General features: G+C 35.8%; 2 protein-coding genes across 3 annotated transcripts; both read left to right on the top strand.

Annotated features, from left to right (window-relative positions):
• Positions 1-7,045: 7,045 nt before the first annotated feature.
• On the top strand, positions 7,046-8,194 carry LOC130966423 (F-box/kelch-repeat protein At3g06240-like). Its single transcript, XM_057891226.1, has one exon. It carries the CDS (start codon positions 7,046-7,048, stop codon positions 8,192-8,194), a length of 1,149 nt encoding a protein of 382 aa, XP_057747209.1.
• Positions 8,195-12,501: 4,307 nt separating this feature from the next.
• On the top strand, positions 12,502-15,673 carry LOC130967674 (uncharacterized). 2 transcript variants are annotated; one of them, XM_057892641.1, is made up of 5 exons: positions 12,502-12,593; positions 12,682-12,798; positions 12,887-12,979; positions 13,298-14,586; positions 14,920-15,673. In XM_057892641.1, exons 3-5 carry the CDS (start codon positions 12,967-12,969, stop codon positions 14,941-14,943), a joined length of 1,326 nt encoding a protein of 441 aa, XP_057748624.1. In that variant the 5' UTR covers positions 12,502-12,593; positions 12,682-12,798; positions 12,887-12,966; the 3' UTR covers positions 14,944-15,673. The 2 variants fall into 2 exon arrangements, with proteins under 2 accessions (XP_057748624.1, XP_057748623.1); XM_057892640.1 differs by having other exon boundaries at positions 12,513-12,798.
• Positions 15,674-17,963: the final 2,290 nt, after the last annotated feature.

Raw genomic sequence — 17,963 nt, 5'->3', positions numbered from 1 at the left:
GTTTATGGTTTGCCGGTTTTCGGTTCAATGCGCACGGTCCAATGTTAATTTTATGATTTTTTTATTATTTTTTGTTCATATCAATTCCTTTTTTTCTATCTTTAATTACATTGTATTTATGTTGTGTATGAAATTTTTTTATTTTTTTATTCATATAAATTTTATTTAATTTTTATTGTATTTTTTTGTTCATATGATATATGTTGTTGGTTTTATGAAATTTTTATTATTTTTTATCTGTATGATTTTTTTCTTATTCTTTGATGCACTATATCTTTGTTTTATACTAATTTTTTTTATTTTTTATTTTGACTTTGTAAAATTTGTGATTGTAATTATTATTTATTACGTTTATTATCAAAATTTTGTATAATATAAACTATGATCCTATAAAAATTGACAAAATAACTAAAAAATTAATTATAAATAACAATAGAGCCATAAATAGTGAAAATTTATAGTCCAAGATAATACTAAATTAAAGAGTACAGGTAATATTAGAAAAATTATTGAATATTTTTTATTGTTTAACATTATAAAATTTATAGTACTCTCTTTCATAGTTTTTTGTTGTATTTATTTATTTATATAATAAATATTTTTTATATTATTTTTGTTAGGTTCTGTTTTTGCTTTTGTATATAAAAAATAATTTAAATTGATGTCTCTTTTAGTAATTTTTTATCTAAAAGTGATTTTGAGTAGTATAATCCATACAACATTTATTTTGCTATAATCAATTTTGATACAAATATTGCCAAACATAAATTACGTTAACCCAAACTTACTTTTCATCAAAATCAATTTTAAGCAAACGCACCTTTGCAAACTGAAATTCAAACACACACTTAATGGTTCCAGTCTTAGAGTGAATAAATCCAATGTTATGATACTAATAAAAAAGTTTCAAACACATTACTGATAGTTAGTTTTAAGTTTCGTTATTATCTTTCGGGGAAGGAAGTGCTTTGCGATGAGGGATGGGAAGTTCAGTCTCCTATAAGTGATAGGTAACGGGCCTAAAGGTGGAAAGCAAAAAAGTCATTAGGCAATAAATTAGGGTGCACCATAAGTTAGATGATGAGTGACCATGACAAACGAAAAATCAAAGATCTGTGTGGGAGACAGGTAATGGTATACACATAGTTAATGAAAAGGAATATAACTCATAGGAAATGGAATAAAAATTCCCCTTTTCTCGAGCTAGTAGCAAATACGTGTATTATTTTCATGCTAACCTTTTCGAGTGTTTAGCCGTCGCATTAAACTCTGTTGCGGACTAAATCTTTGACCGAGTGTGTGAAACAACAAGAGATAACAACAAACACAATTCTGTTATATGAGCATGTTACTTTATGAGCAACTTAATGGAGACAAGCATTCATTACGAAAATTAAAACAAATCTTCCAGTCACCGATTGGTAAAAGAAAAAAAAATAGATGGTTACCAGAAAATGTTTAATAGCTTTGACTACAGAAAAGGAAATTAAACAAATGTATTGAGCTGAATAACTTCAAATAGATTTAAAGGATCGGTACCTCGACTAAACGAAAATAATTAAAAAAAAATTGGTTGGAGCCTTATCTTTTACCAATCAGAAAAAAGATTTTTATGTAAATTATTTTTATTCAAAAATTTAGGAATATAAACTGGAAACGTAAACTGCCTGATATATTAAAATGCCAAAATCCAAATATCACTCAATTGTCAAAACTCCTTTGAATAGTAGGGACAACCTACCATGTTTGTCATTCTTTTAAGAAATTGTGCTTGCTAGTGGAGTGCAACTTATTAACTGAACATGTTGCAGTATTTTTCATGTTTTTTTTAAATAAAAAAATTAAACAGCTAAAACACCCAATGGCTGCCAGAGGAAAGCGACGCTCAACACAAAAAATAGAAAAGGGAGACGACGAAGCCAAAAAGGAACAAAGTAGAAAAATCTCAAGAAAAGTTGTCGACAAGGAAGTGATAGAACTGTCATCAAGGTTAGAATTAAATTACATTTCCATAAACTAGTGAAGTCCTTTTATAACGATTCTGAATATAAAGTATTCATATTTTTAAGTTTTGTTTCTCATAGTCTCCGAGGAAGCACCATGCATGACCAGCGACTACATGTAAATTTTAACGGTGGAGCCAGCAAAGAGATAGGCGACGACTTCGGTAAAACTACAGTCGTAGAACCTTCCCTAAAAGAAGTGGTAACGCAAATGTCGACGATGATGAATACACTTTCAAACCTGATTGCTTCCCAGACCAAGACGTGTTATCCTGTGTTTGGAACTATGCCACAAACAATCAATCTTCGGAATGGGCCGCCCGATAACTTCAGCCCCACATTAATGCCTGTGATCATGAGCGGATTCAGCATGCCGTCCGGTACTCTTGAGAGGAATCTGGATTCGTCCCAGAAGATTAGATCCAACATGTCAAGCATTCATCAAGCCGCGGATTCAAAATCGCATATGGCTACAAAGTGTTGTTCAATGTCTCCGAAGTGTGAACAGACACCGCCAGATGATTATGTTATTCGCCGAAGTTTGTTCAGCGATGATGGTACTGGAAAGAAGACAGCTACAGAACCAGTTATAACGAGTAGCTTAGACAAGGCTGTATATGTTAGCTACTTCAACCCGGCTGACAAAAAATTGCCACTAGCGAATGAAACCGCAAAGATACCTGCGGTGGGTTATATCATGTTAAGTAAGTGTTAGAGATTTGTTGTGCTGGTTTACTATTAATAAATAACGGCTTAGTTTTCGTTGTATCAGTGGAAGCCTGTTCTGTTCCGTCCCCCAGCTGATATGGCACTGTGCAAGGACGAAGTTTCAGTCGTAACCTACGTCTTTGGTTCAGATCTGGAGGATGAAGAATTGAATTCGGAGATAATTTCACAGACAAACTTGTGGCACGCTAATAGGAGAGTCATGTATACTCTACTGCCGAACAAACCATTGGTGGACGAGGTATGGATTTTTCAGTCATTAGCCTTCGTTAATTTCATAAATGAAACTCCTAACATATAAAATAATTTTAACAAGGGAATATATGTTTATATTTTTGTATATTGGCCATCAATCAACGAACGCTGAAGCAGATCATAAACCTCACATCAAGCATGCTCATGTGTGATGCACGCAAGGACACCGGTTTTTCCTGCTTGTGGTTTTTACCCACTGCATTTTCGGTGAGTGAAAACCATTAAGAGGATCTCCATCTCCTGGTTTCCATTGATCTTATACATGTTTATGAAAAATTAAATTTCAGCAATCTGCCCTTAATTGGACTCACTCCCCAAAGACTTTGAAACGCTATTACGCTGAAGAATACATGGGAGAGTTTGAGTCGTTATGCAAGGTAACTTTCTAATTTAATTCTCGTAATATATGATAATGTAAATAAAAAATGCTTATTCCAATATAACTTTTTTTGTATATTTTTGATAGATTTTTGTTCCAATGAATGAGGATAACATGCACTCGTACCTTCTTGTAACTGGATTCTAAACCATACGTCTCAAGCAGAACCAGACGCCGTCGTTGTGCGAAGCTAATGGTAGTGTTGCAAAATTTCTAATAGGCGGAAATAGATTCTAAATTGCTTAAACAGACACCAGAGTTGACACCTGAATTAAATTTTACTTTGATTACAGGCACTGTTTATTGAGGAGATGCTTGATGACTCCACCTTCTATGCTAACCAAACAACACACAGACCAGTAATTTCAGAGTATCCTATAATACACCCTGCAGAAATTGGCGAGCAGAATGATGACTCGTAAGAAACCTTACAAGTTATTATTGATTGTTGAGTTCTCAATTACTGAGATGCATCAATGAATTTTCTAATGTGTGATGAATACATTTTCCTTCTGCACAAGTAAAAGAGACCGCTAACATATTTATTGACATTGTAATAGTGCTATACATTGCTTTTCCGGCCAGCCTTGGTTACGGAAGATAATATTTTTTTACAGTACCATTTCGTCTGCTATAATTTTTTTCCCTTAGGAATTTAGTTGGTTATAGACTTCAATAAACTTTTTTTTACATATACCAGGAATGATTGTGGAGTTTGGGTGACAACCTGGATGAGGGAGTGCCAATGGAGGAGTAACTACAATATTAAGGTAGTTATAAAATAAAATTCGTTTCATGGTTTTATATATTATCTCAAAATTTTAATCTAACCTATGCGTCTGAATTCTTTTGTTTTTTCTCCTAGGTAAATGATAGCACTAGATTACGGCTGGCTATTAATCTGGTGATGAATCCATTCAATTTGAAATCCCAAGAAGTCCTTGAAGCAGCAAAGAAATACTACAACGAAATATCTAAAAAGGAAGAGCGATTGGTTAAGGGGTTAGGAAGTATGCTCTGAGTTATTTATACCTAAGGCATTAAAATAATTGTGTCCATTGCATAGACTTTTAATACTATAATGCGTGCAATAAGTTATTCTGGTTATGTTATTTTAAGTACGTTCTGTTAATTTTTGATTGACGTTTTGTGTTGCGCTTACTGAAATTGAAAAAGCTACTGGGTCGTAAAAAATATGATTATGTTATTTGAAGTACTTTATGTTAATTTATGAATGGAACAGCACATTCTGATATGTTAATAAAGAAAGGTTTGCATGATTTCGTATATTTTGTCAAACAATTTAGTAAACATGATTTCAATAATTTACCTAAATATGAACACAATATTAAACTTATTATATTTTTAATTTTATTATGTGTAACCTTCGTTATGTTTATTCATCTAGTGATACGTATACCAATGCGTGGTTATTAAACTACATTTACATTTACCAAAGCATGAGTAATACAATTCAAATAGAGTTTATTATATGTATTTATTATTTAGTTTAGATTTACGAAAAGGTTTGATTAGTGATGAGGTTTGAATCCTAATGGATGGCTTCAATATATCCCGTCAACTTCATTTCCAACCGGTGTGACCTCTGGTATTACCCTCTTTAAAAGTAAAACTTGACTTCCTAGAGAAAATCATTTGACAACACCATTGTAAACCCTCTCCTAATTCACTCACCGCGCCTATCAACTTCAGAGACTAGTCACTAATATTAGCAAACAAAGATGGAGCCAGAATTTCGGTAAGCAGATAACTTTTTTTTTTCATTTTGTTAACTATTTTTTCCACACACATGACCATCTGTCCTTGCATGGTTTGTTCTTTTTTAACATTGATTTCTTCTCAAGTTTCGGTTATGTCCTTCCATGGTTTCTTATTCTTAACAATACTGACTTTTCAACATTTGGTTCGTGGTGGCTACCAACTAGTTACGTCAGTGCCTTAAGGAACGTGAGAAGATGCCCTGAACAGACTTTTGTCCTAAACCTATTCCCAACAGATGTAAGCTTACTTCCGGTGCCGTAGACACCATTTCTCCTTACGTTTTTTTATCTAATTTTTTTCAAAATCTGTTTAATATCTAATTTTGTTTCTCTGACTATAGGAAGATGTAAGGATTCCACAGCACATTGTATGGCACTTTTTGTTCTTCACAACCAGTGATCTGTACTTAATAGACAGACAAGACAACTGTCTCCATATCCACCCAACTAGAGACGGTGATAACTACTGGATCAACGCAGCCGACATGGGGAGGATAAGATCTCTCTTTCGACCAACTCCACGGCTTATGCTGGAACTCAGTTACGTAGGTTGGGGTATCTTCCACATGCTTGCATGGGACCATACTCGTTCGGTAGAAATGCCCAGAGCCGTTGATGAGATATATGCCTCCAACATATTGCCGGACCAAATCAAACACTGGCTGGCGGACAGATGCAACGTACACTTCAACAAGGATGAACATGTGGCTGCGTTTGAGACTGAAAGGTTATTACGCCGGCAGCATCAGAGGCAAGAAGGTTCACCACCGCGTCCTCACGAGTCAAGGTAACAATAACTTGTTTACTTAGGAAAGTAAATCTACATACTTTATTATATTCATTGTTGTATAATAAATTTTCCAAAATTACTGCAGGTTTAACCGCCGTCAACAGGGGGGAGGTGCAGTGGGAGGACCTAGTAGGAGGGCAATCGCAGGACCTAGTAGGAGGTATGGAAGAAATTCGCCATCTGACTCTTCTGACTCGTCTGTGAACCAGATAACACCATCATCGTAGGACGAAAGAGGACAGATTAATTTGTTTAAGGTTTATTGGTGAAATAATGTTTTGTAGTAGTGTTTCGGTAGCCATGTCTATATGTACATGTTTACTTTTGTGGAAACTTCGATTAGTATTCTGTGTAATAGATTTGATTTTCTGAATGTAAATTATGGTGTTGGACTTCGTTATTTTGTTAATGTATATACATCTATGGGTTTATTTTTGATCAAGCCTCACACAAGTCTACCATCAGAAGTATTTTTTTATTCCGGTCATTATTTGTAAGAAAATTTGGTAACAACGACTTTTTTATCATGGGAAAAACTTGAATGTTGTTTACCTGTGGCTGCATGGATGAGGGTGTGCCAGTGGTAGCTGGTAACATCCTAATTAGGTATTGGAAATACTTTATGCTGAATCTGCAGAAATGATTAATTTGGGAGTAACATGATTTTCTTTAGGATGAGGGGTTGTAATGTTGTGATAAGGCAAAAAAAAATTGGAAATCAAGTAAACAGATTAGTGAGTATATCAGCAAATTAAAAGTTAATAGGAAAAATTTGCGGCTGCTTCTAATTTCAAACTAGAAAAACAAAAAATCAAAGATAAGCTTATTGGAGTATGTTGGAATTCCAACTGAATTTATTTACTAGGGTAGGCAAAAACTTGGGTAGACGAGTCAAATTTAATGGTACTAAACACCTAGTTCAAACAGGTTACGATAACACCGGTAAATAAAATATTCTGCCTCATCAATTCTCGTTGGATGCTGCATCTCACACAATTAATTAGTCTAATTTAGGTTCATTACTTAAAAGAGAGCAACAGACTTCAACAATTCAAAAACTACAAAGTAAACACAACTGAAAACCAAGACTATGAAATGCGCGTCTAGTAAAATGGCTAAATTCCAACTTCCCTTGCCGATTATTCTGGATGAACTGCTACAAGAAATCTTCCTGCGTAGTAGTGCCAAAGCTGTAGGGAGATGTATGTGCTTGAATAAATTCTGGCACCGACAGCTACACCAACCAGAGACATGCATACACCACATGCGAAGGCAGAAAGTGTTAGATCAACATGCTTTGTTTCATGTTGGATACTCACTACTGTTAATGGGTTCAGATTCACTATATATAGTGAATGCTGCTTCTGGAGAAGAAGTGAATGTTCAGCATCCTTTCGGAGTTGGCATCCATGGGTGGTTTCGTATTGTGGGAGTGTCAAACGGGAACATATGTTTCAAGTTCTCTCGTGAACGAGACGACACAAGACTTTTGGTATGGAATCCGACAACACAATGCTCTAGAGAAATTTCCGACCCCCACAGGGACCACGGTAGATCGTTTTTTCCAGTATATGATTTCGGTCATGTTCCAAACTCAGATGCATACACAGTCATACATATGTGCAAAAGGGACATAGCTGATGCCTACGTTTTTTTCTCTAGATATTGTTTAAGGCGTTCTACATGGTTTCACTGCGTTGATTGTCTCCCTGGTGTAGAAAAAATTGACCCTAACTCTGTTTTTAATAATGGTCAGGCGTATTGGATAACTGGTACAGGAGATAGCTATGCTACACCCAAGTCTGTTTTATGTTACAGTGTTGAAGATGAATCATTTAGCGAGGTGTCTATCCCTGTAGGTGCAATATATACCGTTCACAATTTACTAACCCACAAGGAAAAAGTTGCACTCCTCGCTCATACACACAACGAATTTGGTTATGTCGCAGCAATTTGGCACTTGAATGAAGACGCGGATGGAAACAGAATATTAGAGCAATACTGCAGGTTTGTGAGTCGAAGCATCAGAGAAAATCCAATACTATTCGTGGATGATAACCTACTTTTGTTGGTGAATAATTCAAAGGAAAGAGAGTTACTCGTCAATTACAGGTACAGAGAGCTTGTGTTGACAGAATATGATATCGAACATGGCACTAGAAATCTATTGGTGAGGAGAGCATGGGGATACCCAGAAACGCCACACCCGATCACAATAAGGTCTACACTCATGTATTTTGCAGGGATATTTCCTGTCTAGAAATAATTGACATTTAGATATACTCCGACTACATGTATTGTGGAACTTGGTTGAAACTCTTTGTTTAGTATTCCGGTTGATGTTAATTATGTTTTTTTTTTTTGTTAATGGAATCCCTAGAACTGTTATGACAATGGTTAATTCCTAATGTTTTTTCTTTTAGCCTGTCTTTACAATTGTATGTTTTACATTGGTTTGAAAGAGCCAAAATTAAGAGAAATGGTTGCATAACAACCTCAATCTATCTAATTCAATGTGTCGTGTAGTCTTCCTCATGTACAGGAGATTTATAATGGTGTTATTCTGTTTCTAACCATCCTAGTATAGGGATTATTTGAGAAATAACAGTTAACCTACTAACATTTTACGTGAATATTCAATCAAGAAATGCTATTCCAAAAAAACATTGATCAAATTAACGGTTAACACACACATAAATGAAATAAATAGTTACCTGGAAAAACTTGGTTTTCTTTTAAAATTCCAGAGAGAGTTGGGCTTAACAGGTTTCAAGCCAGTTGCTGCATTAATCCTGACTTGAATTATCCACTAATTATTTTTGTAGCTGGCCCAAGTTGATAGATAGCCCACTTTACTTTTAGATAGACTTGAACTACCAAAAAATAAACGTCTTTCCAGGTTGGTTGACCGAGCCCAATCCCAAGTATGACAGAAAGACTAAATATTCAGTTAATTAAAGTAACAAACGCTGGGGAAAAAAATTTCGATGACCTTTGATCATATACTATGTTACACCTTAATACCTAACCAGAACTGATCCGGGATAATCGTGAATCGAGACAATTCGACCTATAATTCGACCAAAGTTTTCCTATGTAACACGATTCGACCAAAAAAGATGACATATAAACGGACATATAAACGGGCAATGTTACAAGAGAAACTTACATGATGGCCCTGGGTTTTAAGAGAACAGTTGTATACACCACTGCTTTGTTGGACGATGACAGAACCTAGCACAGTGCACGGTAAAACCTGCAATAAGCCATATACTCGTTGAATATTATTTTATAAGAAGAAAAAAAGAGCAACCCAGTACATGGTAACCTGGTAAGACCTGCAATAAGCCATTAGCACTCCATGAACAAACTCCAGCTTGCACTCTACCTCCACGGCCACGTCGCTGAAATGATCAACCCATTAGCACTCATTCATTTACTTTGGATTATAGAGTAATAGGAATTCAATCAAGTGCATAAAGGGGTGAATAAAGTCAAACAAATTGAGCAAACAAAGGATTCAGCAATAATGGGAAGTTATGGTATTTTAAAAGGTCAGATCTTTCAATTGGAGTATTATACATCATGTGCAAGGGTATAAAGATGATTATCTACAACTTCAATACCTAATGAGATGAAGCCTTTAAAACCCATTATGTTAACAGACAGGCTAGCTTATTTCAAGCATCATAGCTTGCTGAACAATTTATGTGTATTAGAACAAAGCAGTGGCCATTCATCATCATCAAATAAACTACAAGTGTTAAGATTTATTTAGGTTCAAGGGATTAGAATTTTCGAAACCTATGCAGGAAATTTTCTGAAAGGAAAGCAATTAAACTTGACCAACAAGTTGCAATTCAACAAATTTCCAAAGCCTAACATAACATTCTAGTTTACTTTCAGCTTCTTCATTCTATCACAACTTAAAATTTATGCTGCACACTAGTATATAAGAAGAAAAACAGATCTTGTCAATTATCTATTGTGGTGGCTGCATCATTTGTCATGGAAGTCACCAAATCATCGGTGTATATTGTCATGCCCTTCTCCTTCCTACTCTTACAGAATTGCCGAAGATTGAGTTATAACATGACTGCAATCTTAAGCATTTGTTTCACTAGTAAAAAGGTTGCTATTTTCTGGTATTCAGGCTGACTTACTACAACATATTAGCCTTCATACGCTATTGAAATTAGTAGGGAACTTTGGTAACTAAGTCACAAAAATAAATACCATAAAACATATACGTATCTATGGGTAAAACAAAAGCACCTAACTAGAGACATAAACAAATTCCAACCATGTTGCCCAAATCAGATGAACGTCTTCGACAATTTTTGCTTTTAAACCTTCAAACATTTGTGTCTCTACATTCTAGTAGCAACTTTCAGCAAAGAAGGAAATTATTCTTAAGTTTCTGAACCTAATCGAGGTGCTTCGGGTTCTGGTTTGCAGCTAATCAATAGACGTTGTTGATGAAGCCTCCATGTCTCTTGCAGCTGCTTCGCTAGCCTTTTTCCTCAACTCTGCTTCTCTAATTTTCTTGTTCAGCAGCTTCTCTAGTTTTGCTATTCTTTCCTCTACATGGTCTACCAAGTTATCCATTCCCAAATATTTTCCAACAGCACTCTGCTTCCCGTCACCCGATCCCCTTGTAGCCTCCCCCGCTCTGACCCTAACAATGTGGTCATCAACCCAGAGAAAGAACTTGCAATGTGCTTCTGTCACCTACAACGAATAGAACACAATTAATGTAAGGGATTACAAAATACTCCAATTCAATCTAATCCATGTACGTCACTGTAATTAATCCCTAAATTCTACATCTATAAAATCCTTTCAAATTTTAGCATCCATTTTTAATATCAGATCAGGTACCATGTCAATTCTTGTCACAATCATGATTTTTAATCTAGGTAGATCTATTTTGAATAAATCAACTTTTTCCCAATTCTCAGTCATTCATCAAAATTAACCAGCACCAATATCAAATCATATACAAAATCAACCCAATTTAACATCAAATCAATAACAAAGTCAAATCATTTTCATAACCAATAGGCATGCAATTCCCAACAATTCAAAATCACATCCACAACAACTTGAGCAAGGTGGATAATAACCAAAATATAGAGTTTAAAGCTCAATTCCAGAAAATCCAAATTTTAATCAAATTTTAGCATAATCTTAGTTCTCATACATAAAGAATTGCGTGGTTACCTTTAATAATGGGCATCCAAAAAATAACCTATTTGGGTTGGTGTCTGTCTTCGACATGTAACTGATGGCATATTTTTCACAGAAGCATTTTGGGGCCACACCATCTATTACATCCTGAGGTTGCAGCGAACTTGAGGTTGCATTTCCAGATCTCAGTTCCCGTTGTCCGCCGTCCCCCTATGCCTCGTCTCGTGTTTGAGGAGCATGCATCACTGGCCATCAATCTGATTAACATTTAACACCACCATGGACAACTATCATCATCTATTGCATTCCAAATTGAATCAATCTTCTTCGATGAACGGTGATTACAGAAAGTGATTAACAGAACAAATCACGCAAATTTGCTAACAAAACAAAAAAACGAACGAATGATGTAGATGAAGAAGCAGTAGGGCTTACAAGGATTTTCCGAGAGCGTTCTGAACGTGGGTCGCCGGAACCTTGCTAACAAGGGGATGACTTACGTTCTTCGACGGTAAATCACAGAAAATGACACTCGCGTAACCCTGGACGAAGACGCAGAAGGCAGGGTCTTCCACGGGGTTCAGAAAAATCTGTCCCTGACGATGACTGACCTTGAAATCAGAGGAACGAGGTAGAAAAAGAGGCTATAGACATTACAGCGGTATTTGGGGAAGATTTTGCGAGTGGGTCGTCGGAAAAATCAAACGCTTAAGTTAAGGGGAGGGTGGAAGAAGCACTGAGGTAGATGAAGGAGCTGTGGATACTACAGGAGTATCTGGGGAAGGTTTTAGGAGTGGGTCGCCGGAAAAATCAAACCCATCACCCACAGGAAGGGTAGAGAAGAAGAAGAAGTGAGATCGTAGAAGGGTAAAAGAAGCAGTCATGTTGAAGAATGAAGCAGTTCTTTTGAAGTGTCTTTTGAGAGGTAGAAGAAGAAGCTGTACACATTGAAATGGTATTTGGGGAAGGTTTTGATTTGTATGGTATTTGGGGAGAGATTTGTAAAATCAACTATTTGCGTATTGCATCAAGTATAAATAAGTTATGGGGTATAATGTAAATAATATAAAATACAATGTAGTGTGAAAACATTTAATGCATCAATTAATGAAAGATTGAAAATTTTTTTGATCAACGGTTGAGATGAAGACACATGTGCAAGGGTAACTTACCCACAAAATTACCATGGATTTGGAAGAAATCACCTTTAATTTTAGTCTAACATGCTATCTTTCTAATTTCAAATTTAATTAATTTATAAAAATATAAAATAATAGGCACATTTAATTATGATAATAACAAAAATAATTAAATAATAAAGACAGTCTAGAAATCTGGAATATACCACGCTTTCCAGATACAGAGCAAGCCAAAGACGTTAAAAACGAACCAAGGTTTTGTCTGCAACTGGAAACCGAAAGATAGTATCTGTTTCTTTTGCTCATGTGCGTGTCCTTCAATATTTCTAGGTAGGATGTTACTCGTTCCTTTTCCTAAAAGCTTTTACCTTTTCATTCTCGTAATTAAGACTCGGCTTCTGAATTTTGTTAATCGCAGAGTTCACTCTACACAGACATACATTTACTTTTCCGTGTGTGTTTCGTTGCACCTATCCATGCTCATTATTTGGGAAAGTACATAAACAGTTAGATTCGCTCTTAACAATTTTTCCTAGTAAGAAAAGCGTGTTCAAGTTTTGGTCTTAACTCATTTTCATCATTCTTTTACCTACCCTTTTTAATTTTATTTTTATTCCTCACAGTTGTTTCTTGTGAAGCCGTAACCCTCTCTGTTCTTGCAAGTTGATTTTGACTCGGGTCGGGTTCTGATTTTGATAATCTTATGGTGGTAACCGGTATGTGCTTCGTTTCTCTCACCCTTTGCTTTTCTCTTCGTTAAGGATCATGTTTATTGTTTCTCTTTACGATCACCTATGTAATGCTTTGTTCTATTTTTTTTTAAAATTCAGAAATTTCGTCAAGGTAATATCTATGATCTATTTGTGGTACTGAGCACATGGTTTTGCGCATTTAGTGGGATAGAGACACCTGTTCTTAAAATATTTTATATCAAAATCGTGAAATCATTCGCTTTTTTATTAAAAATAAAAATAAATTATATTTTTCCATCACTACCTTGGCTAAAATCAAACTGCTATACATTCCGTGTTCAGAAATTCGTGATCGTGATTACTTCAATTCAACATACATCGATCGGGTTACCATGGCTGAAACAGGCACGTGTCATGTGTTAGCTCGAACGCAAAGTGATGCAACGGCGTTGAAGGAGACTCTTCATGCCCAACAGCAACTTCTACAGAAGCTCTACGTGGAGTTGGATCAAGAAAGAGAAGCCTCTGCCACCGCAGCCAGCGAAGCGTTAGAAATGATTCTGCGTTTGCAAGGCGAAATGGCGGCAGTGAAGATGGAGGCCAATCACTACAAAAGAATGGCAGAGGAGAAGATAGGTCATGCCGAAGCGACCCTTGAAGAACTTGAAGAAGTTATATACCAAAAGGAAATGGAAATTGCGTCGCTTGAGTTCCAAGTAAAGGCTTGCAAGCAAAAGCTTCTGAGATTCAGGTGCGATTTCAATGCCAGCGAGTTTGGAATTGAAGTCCCAGAGGATCAGATTTTGAACAACGCAACCGATCAACAAGACGAAGAATTCTGCCAAAATAACTCTATCAGAAGGTTTCAATCTATGCCTGCTTCACAGTTCAAGAAGTCGTTTAGAGTCGCTGTGAGGAAGAGTGAAAGATCAACCAGTCCAGTTCTGGCCTTGGAAGCTATTCCTCCGAGCTTGGATCTGGCAAGAAAGTCAACAGAATTTGTAAGTGGAACACTTGACTCCTACTGGAACCAGATAAAAATGTTGAATGAAAGAGTGAAAGTGGTTTCCGATTCGAATGAGGAAGAAAAGTGTGCAAACTTGAGTACTATAAGTGAGCAAAGAGAGATAATGCCCTCCTTTATTGATTCAGATAATCCTCCTTCCACGCCTAATGTGCACGATGTATTTGAAGTCCCACAAACAAGTGAAAAAAATAAAGTGAATGAAATTGGGAAAAAATGGTTTGAGAAATGGAAGTCAGAGGCAGAGAATAGATTAAGGAAACCAGACTCTATGTCTGAGTCTGAGGGGAAGCTTAATGTGCACCGCGAAATCACTACCCGAAGCATTAGGCGCATGACGACTGTTGTTGGCCAAAGGAAAGAGGGGATGGGTGTGGATTGCAACTTGCAAGAGGAGCTGCAAAAGGTGCATCAGAGAGTTGAGAGGCTTGAGAGGGAGAAATTCAGTACTAGAGAAGAGATTACCAAAGAAGTGGATGGTGAAGAGCAGTTGAGGCTGTTGAAGCACATAGAAAGTCAACTCAAATTGATGCATCTAGAGATGAAAAGTTGGAAAACTAAGAAAGCCACCCCAAATGAAGATGTGTCTTTAGCTCCTCTCCAAGAGGTAAATATAATTTTCCTCTATGTTAATTTAAACTCGAAATTCTTGGTTCAACGTACAGAAAGCACAATTTTAACATCGAATCCTTATACTAGATCTATCACTAGAACTATACCGTACATGTTAAACCGAAACATTTTTTATTCAATTGAGCAATTCTCATTATAGTATCTTCTCCATGGCTGCCTCTTATTGAAGCTATAAATCAGTGCTCATACGGAACTCTTTAGTTTACTACTACATCTATCATATTTTATGAGAACTTTGATTATTTGTGCTCTTTCTGACGTCTGAAATATAAATAGAGTGATGACAACATATTATGCATATTTGCAGGCAATGTTGCACTTTTGGCTTTGACAAAGTATCAGCAAAAGGCTAGTCCGCAAGAGGGGATATTCTGGGGTACAAGGTAGAAAAGTTCAAATTTTGTTTGTCACAAATATATATAATTCAAGATCATGCAATATTGGCAATGGCGTGACGGATATTTATAATCAAGGTTGAACTGTAATCTGATGAAGAGATTGAGGTTCTGATAGGCAATGGCTTGCAATATTTAAATCGCAAAATTATATGCATCGTCTGTTTGCCAGCAATTTGTTGATAAAAAGTGTCCTGAATTCTTTGATTGTTGTATTCAGGCTAAATTATGTTTTTCAACTTTCTATCCCTAACATTTTGGGGAGATATTTTTACCTAAATGCGCATCTAAAAAACATTAATTCCCAAAATGCGCGTGGCTGGAAATCTTTCTGAAAATGCGTATTGCCATTTCTTGGCCTGTGCCCGTGAAATGGATTTGAACTCCATTTCACTGAAGGTGCCCACGAAATGGGCAATACATGTCAGGGCCAGCTCCCACGAAATGGCTATCCCATTTTCATGGTGGCAGCAGCGAAATGGAAGGAAGAACTCTGGGCAGGCAGGCGTGAAATGGGTGTACCGCCGAGTTGAGACTCCATGTCTCATTGATAGCAATACTTGTGGAGATTTGTCTTTGTTAAAATTTAAATGTGACAACTTTATTTATTGGTATTATATTCATTCATGAAGTCAAAACAATATGATCAACGTTGTTACCAGTTAATATTTCACATTTTATGACATGATTTTCAAGTTTTCAAATATATATATAGACTTATTTATTTATAAAAGCTATTAGATTGATTAATATTCCTTAGTAATATTACTAAAATACTATCATTGAGTATTAATTTGTGTGAAAAAAACCATAATAACTTTGGTATTCAATATAAAAAAAGTGTTATTCCTAGATTGATAAATGTATTTTTCTCCCATTTTTATACCAGTTTATTTGTCAATAATTACGTTTACAAAAATGGATGACTATACTATCTTAAAATATGGGAGAAAAATACATTTTTGTATTATATGGGCAAATAAACTGGTATAAAAATGGGAGAAAAATACATTTATCAATCTAGGAATAACACTTTTTTTTTATAGAATAAATTTTTTATATATATATATTGAATACAAAAGTTATTATGGTTTTTTTTACACAAATTAATACTCAACGATAGTATTTTAGTAATATTACTAAGGAATATTAATCAATCTAATAGCTTTTATAAATAAATAAGTCTATATATATATATATTTGAAAACTTGAAAATCATGTTATAAAATGTAAAATATTAACCGGTAACAACATTGATCATATTATTTTGACTTCATGAATGAATATAATACCAATAAATAAAGTTGTCACATTTAAATTTTAACAAAGACAAATCTCCACAAGTATTGCTATCAAGTTGTTACATTTAAATTTTAACAAAGACAAATCTTCACAAGTATTGCTATCAATGAGACATGGAGTCTCTGATGGTGTTTTTGCAGAAAACGAATTTTCCAAACACATAGATCTAACCGGCAAGTATACCGGGTCGCATCAAGTAGTAATAACTCACAAGAGTGAGGTCGATCCCACAGGGATTGATGGATCAAGCAACTTTAGTGGGTGATTAGTTTAGTCAAGCTAACATTGGTGAGTGAGAATTGTTGCAGCAGAATGTAAATAGCAATGAACTTAAATCGCAGAATGTAAATGGCAGGAAACTTAAAGAACAAGCAATGTAAATTGCAGAAACTTAAATGGCAAGAAATGTAAATTGCTTGAATCTTAAATGGGTCAGGGATGTGGGATTGCAGAAATTAATCAAGGAAAAATAAATTGCAACAAGTAAAAGAGTAGCGGATTGATTCAATGGAACTAGATCTTAACAGAAAAGTAAAAATGCCTTGAAAAGTAAACAGAGAAATACTAGTGCTTAATTTGCAGCAAAACAAGTGCTTAAGTTGCAGCAATTAAAAATTGGGTTCAAGATCTCAGGGGTTGGTTGAGACTAGAGAACAAGTCTAGATCTCAATCCCTTCCTTGATCCAACAGCAAACAAGATGCAGGAAAATTAAAGATGAAAGCAATGAAGAAAACTTTGATTCAAATCACAATTCACTTGAAAGTTTGCAGAAGAAGAACAAGAGATTTCAGATCAAGTGAAACAGAATTCCTTCAATTCTTGATCCAAAATTCAAACAGAAATGAAAACTAAGAGAGAGAACTCTCAATTCCTAATACTCCCTAGTGGAGCTAGCTTCCTTTTCTAATCGGGCTTTTTTTTTTTTACAAAGATGGAAATGATGCCTTATATAGGCTTTACAAAATAAAAAAATGAAAATGAAATTAAAACAAATTACAAAAATGAAAATCCTAATTTAATTGATCCATGTGCCTTTGAGTGATGATGTGGGCTTTGCTTGCTTTGGATTTGAGGAGAAATGGGTTTGGTTGGCCTTGATTCAATTTGATGAGGAATTGAATTAAATTGAATTTTGGTTGATTTTGGCCCATATGCTCCCAGGAGGTTGCCCTGCCCTTGTGGAGGGCAGGGCAGAAGTTTTTGGTGCGCCAGATTCTGCTGCCCGTGCCTGCTGATGCTGTCGAGAGTCCTTGGTGCGTGCCAATCTGGTGCGCTGGCTGTGCACCACAAAATGCTGCCCTGCCCTTGCGGAGGGCAGGGCAATGTTTCCAAAAGTGAAGCTCCGTGTTCGAAACTCGGTGGATGCACACGCTACTTCTTTTTCTTGGTTTATTTTTGCTTATTTTTGGCCCTTAAAGATGCCTTCCGTTCCTACCTCAATTGTGCGCCAAATATGGATTTCTATATATCGTTGGAAAGCTCTGAATGTCAGCTTTCCAACGCAACTGGAAGCACATCAATCGGACGTCTGTAGCTCAAGTTATAGCCCTTTGAAGGAGGCATGGTCATGCTATGAGCGCCCAGATTTTACCTTAGCGAAAATTCTTGCTTCCAACCTCACTTTGCATCACGATTCTGCCCTGCCCTTGGCAA

This window comes from Arachis stenosperma, chromosome 3 (assembly GCF_014773155.1).
Source record: "Arachis stenosperma cultivar V10309 chromosome 3, arast.V10309.gnm1.PFL2, whole genome shotgun sequence".
Lineage (NCBI taxonomy): Eukaryota > Viridiplantae > Streptophyta > Magnoliopsida > Fabales > Fabaceae > Arachis > Arachis stenosperma.
Note: the sequence above shows the minus strand (reverse complement) of the source record. Positions and strands in the feature narration are given on the sequence as shown.

Excerpts from the sequence above, each read along its gene's own strand:
- LOC130967674 (XM_057892641.1), top strand. Across the intron at positions 14,587-14,919 it reads CTTTAGCTCCTCTCCAAGAG|GCAATGTTGCACTTTTGGCT; the intron begins GTAAATATAATT and ends GCATATTTGCAG.
- LOC130966423 (XM_057891226.1), top strand. The coding sequence starts at position 7,046 with ATGGCTAAATTCCAACTTCCCTTGCCGATTATTCTGGATGAACTGCTA.